General features: G+C 38.6%; 1 protein-coding gene across 1 annotated transcript; it reads right to left on the bottom strand.

The window, feature by feature from the left end:
* Positions 1 to 690: 690 nt before the first annotated feature.
* LOC308642122 (olfactory receptor 52H1-like) lies at positions 691 to 1,632 on the bottom strand (the record flags this gene model as incomplete). The annotated part of the gene is made up of 1 exon (XM_081280728.1): positions 691 to 1,632. The coding sequence occupies one exon, from the start codon at positions 1,630 to 1,632 to the stop codon at positions 691 to 693; it is 942 nt and encodes a 313-aa protein (XP_081136854.1).
* Between the last annotated feature and the right edge of the window lie 6,710 nt (positions 1,633 to 8,342).

Here is an 8,342-nt window from a genome sequence, read left to right as displayed (position 1 = left end):
TAAGTCTGTGACTCCTTATTCAAAAACAAATTAAATAATATTACTCTCTCAAACATACTTTTAATTATTAATCTTAAACCATAAAATAAAATCTAAGGGATATTTTTTTAAAGTGTTGGATTTCTTTGTGCATTTAAGTAAGAAAAATGGGTACAAAAATATGTACCTCTAAGCTTTCCCAGATGGGAAGGAAAAAATAAAGCAAGTAGAGAATTTAAGAAAAAGCAATAATAATGTATGTTATCTGGACCAAAGTTTGAAACATAGTGTTTGATTATAGCAGAGAATGTTGATAACTACCTGACAAAGGAAGGCAGAAGACTTTGGCTTTTATTTCAAAACCACAGGATGAGTTGCATCTGGGGAAATATCTATTCTTCAAATATATTCAAAATTAGCAACAAGAATAATATGAACCTTAGTTTGGCTCTGCTGCATCCAGCATCAACTTTTACACACACACACACACACACACACACACACACAGAGGCAAGGTATTAAAGAAAACAGTTCATGTTTCAGAAATTTAAATGGCTTGTCTTTCTCTACTTTTCCACTTCCTTATATTCTTTACAAGGGTAGAATGCTTAAATTTTAAATTTTTAAGAGGTATATCCTCATTTTGTGTCTTTCTATGTTACGTAAAATTTCAAAAAATCAATTAATCTAAATTTCTCCTTTGGTGTCCAGTCACTGTGGCCTCTTCCAAGTGAAGAGAAGAATAAATTTCTCCTGGATCTGCTTGGTCTTCACGCCATAAACAACAGGATTTAGGGCAGGAGGGATGGCCACATAGAAGTTGGCAAATAGGATAAGGACATTCCGAGGGACACCGTGCCCAAAGCGATGAGCAAGGATAGAGAAGAAGGCAGGTGTGTAAAACATGAGGATAACACAGACATGGGAGCCACAGGTGCTAAGGGCCTTTTGGCGGGCACCCAGGGATGAGAGTTGAAAGACAGCACGGAGGATGAAGACATAGGACACAGCAATAAGGATGACATCTGAGATGACAGTCATGAGAGGTACAGAAAATCCATACCAAATGTTGACAGAGATGTCAGCAGAGGAAAGCCGAGCAACACCTATGTGCTCACAGTATGTATGTGGGATGATGCGGGTCCTGCAAAATGGTAAGCGTTTTAGAAGAAACACATCTGGCAGGATGACGGAAAAGCTCCTCACAACAATGCTCACCATAAGCTTGATGATCACCTGTGGGGTCAAGACGGTGTTGTATCTCAAGGGCAAGCAGATGGCCACATAGCGATCAAATGCCATGGCCAATAGGACAGCTGAGTCCACTGCAAAGCTGAAGTGCAGGAAAAACATCTGTGTGAGACAACCAGAGAAGGTTATTTCTTGGGAGCCAAGCCAGAGGTTACTGAGCAGTTTGGGCACTGTGGCCGTGGACAAGATGAGATCCGTGCTGGCCAGCATGGACAGGAAGAAGAACATGGGCTCATGGAGGCTGCGCTCAACTGCAATGAGGTAGAGCAGGATGCAGTTGCCCACAATGGCCACAAGGTAGATGACACAGAAGGGAATCCCAATCCAGAGGTGGAAGTGCTCCAGGCCAGGTATTCCAAGAAGGATGAAGGAACTTGGGTTGTAACAACTTGAGTTATACATGGTCTCTCTCTTCAGTCTGGGATCCACTGGTTCTTCAGCCCTAAGGACAAACCAGCTGTCAGTGTGAATTATGAAATCTGCCAATTCTACTGTGGAGCTGAAAATAGTTGGTTACTGCAACTATCACATTCAAGGTTCCTACATTAAAAGCATGTCCTCTCCCAGGGATGATGAGCTGGCACCTGTGGGAGTGACTAGTCTTGTACATTGACATTCATACATATACATATACATGCATACATATATATATATTCTAATAAACCCTAGGTATAGCTCTTTTGGAGGCCAATAATTTCTTATGATTACACATCAATAACTTTCTTTTCCACTGTGGATTATTTAAATTGTGCCCTCATTCATAGGGGAAAAAAATCAATTTTGAAGAAAAAGGCAAAAGAGATTAGAAGAGGAGGACATGGAAGAGAATAATAAAGGAGTAAAACTGTTACATATGATGAAGTTATACTGTAAAGAATGAGGAACTGCTGACTTTCATAGAGTAAATTTTATGTTTCAGGCAATGAATTTGATGGAAATAAATTGAAGACTTTGGATAAAGCAGGAGGAAAAAAATAACAAAAAGAGAAGAAAAGGGGGCACATTTCAGGGCTGGGGTGATGTGGGAACTTTTATTTCAATGATTGAAATATGGTTCAAATTTGGAGGTGTATTTATTAAGATGCCATCTACCAGAGAACATTCAGGGACAAGGGAACAACATTCCCCCTTCTCAACAAACAGTGAGCTCAGAGTATGATTTAAGACTTCACAGGCAATATTGGAAACCTTAGAGGATCTCTGTTCCCTTTGCTAGTTGGGGAGATAGCTTTATAGATCAGTGATGATCAGTGAGTCTCACAATGCCTCCAAAACAGAAAACAACTAGTGCAATGTGTCATAGGCAAAATCAAACACAGCCGACTCTACTGCACTGGAATTAAAACAAAGAGGTACTAAGAAGTTTTGCAAAAAAAAAAAAAAAAAAGTATTCTTTTCCTCAAAGTTCTCCTTTCTTTTCCGTATGCCAGTGTTTGGACTCTATGTGAAAAGCTCCATCTGTGTAGAAAATAGTACATTTGGAGTGGTGTTTACATTGAAACTACCCTTCACACTTTAACTCCACTTCTGTGATCTGTTTTATAGAGTACTTTGAAATGAGAAGGGAAGGGAAATGGGCACACTGACACAAGTAGGTATGACACTAGAGAGGCCCCGCAGCATATATGCCATCCTTACATGAGTTTTAAAGAAGTTTTAGTTTTACCTTACACACACCAAAAAAATTTTTTGCAAAATCATTCAAAAGTTTTTAAGTATAGGAAGTGGACTTTGCAAAACCATCAAAAGTCACAACTTGCATGAGTGTGTTTGTCAGGACTCCATTGTCCTATATACAAGAAGAGATGGGAGAAACCACATAGGATTTTGTGACACTTCTCAACTCTTCTAGGTCCCCCCACCCCTCCCATCCAGTCAAAGCTTTACAGAAGGACACTTCTCGCTTAGTTTTGAATTTCAGAGTCCTCAGTCAGCCCAAGCAAAACCACTATATCTACCTAGGAGAAAAGTAACTAGTTCCCATTGTCCAAGACAGCTCCCTGTATAAATGCCTGCTATAAGTTCCATCTTCAGAACTGATGCAAACTAAACTCCTACAGGGACTGAGCTTCTATGGAGAATGTACAGCAACAGAGTCCCCATGAAATCCTATCTAAAATGATGGTCATGTGGTCTCCTGTGGCCTGAAAAGCAGGTGGACAGTGAAAGCTCCCAGCATCTCAGGAATTTGGGAGAGAATGCCACTTATAGCACAGAATTGCTGCACACATACACCCCACCTCAGGACAACACTGAAGGAGAAGAAAACTCAATAATCATTACTACTACAAAGGTAAGCTAAAATAAAACATCCAAACTCAGATCTGCTGCTTTAGTGAAAACTTCATTTCTTTTGCCCAGAGAGCCCTTTTCTTGTGAATTCCTGGATCCATCTATTCCTGGCTCTAAGTACAAACCAGCTATATTTGCTGGTCTGTACTTGAAGCCAATAGTCTCCTCAGGCTCTAACTCCTTGTCATAGAATCATTGGTGCCAAAGAATCCCTTTCTGTCAGGGCCAGGTCCTTCAGGGCTCAGCCCATACTTGGACCCTGAGTAAAGGGAGTCTGCATTGTTTGATGAAATGACAGAGCCAGTGAAGGCCTTTCTCTTCACTAAGTGACTGCACTTTTTAACTCACCAGACTTTGAGTTCTGTCGCTTGGTGAACAGGGTTAGTAGGAACTATCTATTTAGAAGAAACTGAGTACGATTTTAAACTAGGAAATGTTGTCGTAAGAAGTAAATGAAAACATTTATGCATTTGCTCATATTCCCAGGTCATTTAGGTTAGATGGGCCCCTCCACTCCCATTCCGTCATAGGGGATAAAAGTCAACATAATAAGTAATTTCTCTTGAGATGGAATGTCACTGGGGTTTTAATAGCTTGTGGATATTGGACCCACAGGATATTCAGCTCTAGACAAATCCCACAACATCAGTTGGGACAGCATTCTCAGAAGCCTAAGAATAGTTTTGTTTTCCCAATATTCTTTAGTTAGTCTTTATGTATACTTTCACCAATACTATTCTAATACAACTAAGACTTTCTAGATTATTGACATTGGAGTTTAAGTCCTGCAATTTTGTCTTTAAAATTTTGTTAACCATTTTCAGTATTTTGCACTGACATAAAAGTTTTAGAAGCTATGTTTTATAACTAACACACACACACACACACATACACAAGTTGGATTATTTGATTTCATTGAATCAATATGTTAAAATAGAAATATTTGACACTTTTGTAAAATTGAATATTTATTCTATAAATATTATAAATGTAATACATCTCCTTATTAATGTAGTTTTTTAAAATTTTCCCAATAATAGATTAAAATTCTTATGTGTACTTAAAAAAACAAATATACATTTTTTTGGATGCTGAGTATATTTGTATCAAGTAGCCACTCTAAAAAAATTCCCCTAAATTCCTGACTTTAAACAGTAGAAACAGATGATTTATTGCAGTTTACAAGTCCACTATTCATCTTACAGTGTTGAAAACAATGTATTGAGATGGTTGCATGTCTTTTGAGAAACTCTAAAAGAAAACATTTCCTTGTTTTTTCTGGCCACAAGAAGCCCACTGGTCTTCAAAATCAGCAATGATACTTCTGCCTTTTTACCATAGTCACCTTTTCCTGTGATTCTCCAATTCTCTCTTCCTCTTCCATTTTTAAGAATCCTGTGATTGCATTTGAGTTATTTCGATAAACCAAGATATGTCCCTATATTAATGTTGATTACTTTTATTTGAACTGCAATTGAAATTTATGTGAATCTGAATTCCCTTTTGCCATGGAACTTAACATTATTACAGGCTCTTAGGTTTAGGATAAGGCTATTTTTTTTTTTTTTTGTAGAACCATTATTCTGTCTGTAGTTTTATAGTTGGTAAATTATACACATTGAATTCACTATTTTTTTTCTTTAATACCGAGGGGGCACTAAGAATAGAGAGTTAAAAAGTGCAGTCACTAAAGGGGCACTTTACCACTGAGCTACATCCCTAGACCTTTTAACTTTAATTTTCTGCATCAGCCTCTCAAGTAGCTGAAATTAAGGGCATCAGCCTTTGTGCCCAGCTTGAATTCACTACTCTTGATTAGTGTTACTATGCTAGATATATCAGTAATACTAGATGCACTTACATGGCATATATTGTTGTTCATTTGTATTTGCTTCTAAATTTTTCCTTATTCAAGCTATTTTGTCATATAGATACGTGGATTTATTTTCAGGTATCCTGGTGGTTTGAAGGATGCTTTGTGAGAAGGTGGCTCACACTGACTTCTCTTTCTTTACCTCCTCCTTCTGCTCACCTTTCCAGATATCCCAACCTATTCTTCTAGACATTCCAACCTAAATTAAGCTTAGTATAGTGATTTGAGATCCTGATCCAGTGATGAATTTATGGATATCAAATATCTACTGAGACAAAATTAGAAAACTATAAAAATAATAAATAAAACTTTTAAAATCACTGAACAGATTTAATAGAAGATTAAAGATGGCAGAAGAAAGAGTAAGTCAACTTAAAGGTAAATCAATAAATATTCTCTGGCCTAAAAACTATATACTTAGATTATGAAAGAAAAAAATACAAAAGGGACAATATCAAAGGAATAACACACATTATTCAAGGAAGAAGAGGAAAAGTAAATATTTCAAAATATATTTAAAGAGATATTAGCTGTCCCCCCTGCCCTCAAATGAAACAGTCCTAGGTTAGTGAAAGACAACTTCAAGAAGAATAAATACAAAGAAAGCTACCATCAAGAACATCATAGTAAAGGTTCTGAGAAAAATTTGACTGTAGCCCTAGGAAACAACACAAAAAATCAATAGATTAGCACCCAAAAGGCCAATGAATGAAAGGTAGTGCTATTGGGAGATTACTGAACTTTTAGAAGGTGGACATCCACAAGTCACTGGGGTCCTGCCTTCAAAGGGCACTGAGGGCCCTGGCCCCTTCCTCTTCCTCTTTTTTGGCTTTCTGGCTATGAGGTAAGTACCTTTGCTCTGCTCTTTCATGCCACTTTCCACCATTGCCATCCTAATTCTCACCAGAAGCCTAAAAGCAATGGGCCTGCCTAATCATGAACTGAAACTTTAACTCTATGAATCACAATAAACTTTTTCTCTTTATAAGTTAATTATTTCAGTCATTTTGTTATAGTGATATAAAGGTAACTTACACAACCTCTAATTAGAAATAATGAAATTGATGTCTTTAAAAAAAAAAAGGAAAACTCAAATAAGGATTAGTCCACAATTCTGTATACTATGAAAATATTTTCTATGCATTGAGTGTGATGGTACTCTCCTGTAATCCCAGCAACTCAGGAGCCTGAAGCAGGAGGATTTCAAGTTCAAAGCTGGTCTCTGCAATGTATTGAGACCCTAAGCAACTTAGAGAGGTCCTGTCTCAAAATAAAAATTAAAAAATAAAATAAAATAAAAAGGCCTGGGGATGTGTCTAGATCTAATTACCCCTGAGTTCAATCCCTGGTACTGAAAATAAACAAACAAAAATCTAAGAATGGAACCACCAAATATGTTCCAGCCATCCCACTCTTCAGTTATCTGTCCAAAAGAATTAAAATAGGCATACTGTAGGGATATAGCCACATCAGTGCTTATACCTGCACAATTCACAATTGCCAGGCTATGGAACAAACCTAGGTACCCTTCAACAGATAAATGGATAAAGAAAATGTTATATATACACAATGGAGTATTAACCATCCATAAGAAGAATGGCATTATGTCGTTTACTGATAAGTGGATAGAATGGGTAGCTATCATACTATGTGAAATAGGCCAGACTCAAAAAGTCAAAGGTTGAATGTTTTTTGTGATAGTGCAAAATTAGTGGGAGAGAAAGAGAGAGACAGAGACAGAGAAGATGTTCCATCAAAACAGAAGATATCAGTGGAAGAGGATTGACAGGGAGGGAAAAGGATCAGGGTAAGGAAGGAAGAGTGGAATAAATCTGACCCAACCTTCCTAAGGACATATATGAATATGCCACAGTGAATCTCACCATCATGATTAAGACATTAAAATAAAACAAAAAAGTAAATAGATCAGTAGAGGAAAGGGAAGAGACAGAGGGCAGTGGGGAAGGAGAGGAGAAGTACTGGGGACTAAATTAGAGCAAATTATACTCCATACTTTCATAATTAGATCAAAATGAATCCTAAAGTTACAAAAAAAAAAAACCTAAAAAGAACCAATAAAAATATAAGCACATAAATAAATAAGAAGTTAAACCATGAGGAAATGCCTCCTCCCCATTCTGCTTTCCTCAGGAGAGGTACACTAGTTGCTGGATGGATCAGCACTCACTGGGGCCCTGAAAAAAGGCTTCTGAAACTTTATGAATCTGGAGGGGCAGGGGAAGCCCAAGGGGAAAGAGCTAGAAAGTGAAAAGCACTGAGTACTGAGAACTGCCAGAGAAATGTCTTCAAGCTTTCCTAACAATAAGACCTCCCGGCAGTCACATGGCTAGGAGGACCTCTTAGCATGAGAACTTGGCCGATCAAGGAGGGCAAGGCACAGGTGGGGTAGAAGGAACAGCACCCAGGTGAGTCAACACGAGTTGCCTATCAGGATCTGGACACGTTTTCTGGGTTGGAGGGACAGATTGGAAAGCTGGGTGGAGTAGTGTCCCAGGTGTTTCACAGCCAGGACTTCTGGGGACTATGCAGGGCAACCTGTTGGAGCTGAGCAGGGCTTCCCCAGGTGTTCCTCCCCAGGTGTTCCTCCAAGTGCCCAGAGACATGTGGATACTGCTATTGCTGCTGTTGCTTTTGCTCCTGTCTTGGCTGCTGTGTTCTGTCTTCAGGGCAGTGGGTTGCTGGCAGGGCACTCCTGAGGTTTGCTGTAACAGACCCTGCACTGTGACACTCTTGCTTACAGGGAGATTACCTCTGCAGGGGATCTAAATAAAATTCTAGGGTCATTTTCAGGCTTCTGGGCAAAGTGATCTCAAAAGGGGATCCACATGCTTTCTGCCTCACTCTGAAGTTTCGATAACTATTGCTCTGGGACCTGAGCAGTATCTTCTGGCCATTCCCATTGGCAGATGGATCTAAGATGTGGCTA

Source organism: Spermophilus citellus (assembly GCF_964194105.1).
Source record: "Spermophilus citellus genome assembly, chromosome: 2".
NCBI classification, from domain to species: Eukaryota; Metazoa; Chordata; class Mammalia; order Rodentia; family Sciuridae; genus Spermophilus; species Spermophilus citellus.
This window is presented reverse-complemented; position numbering and strand designations above follow the sequence as displayed.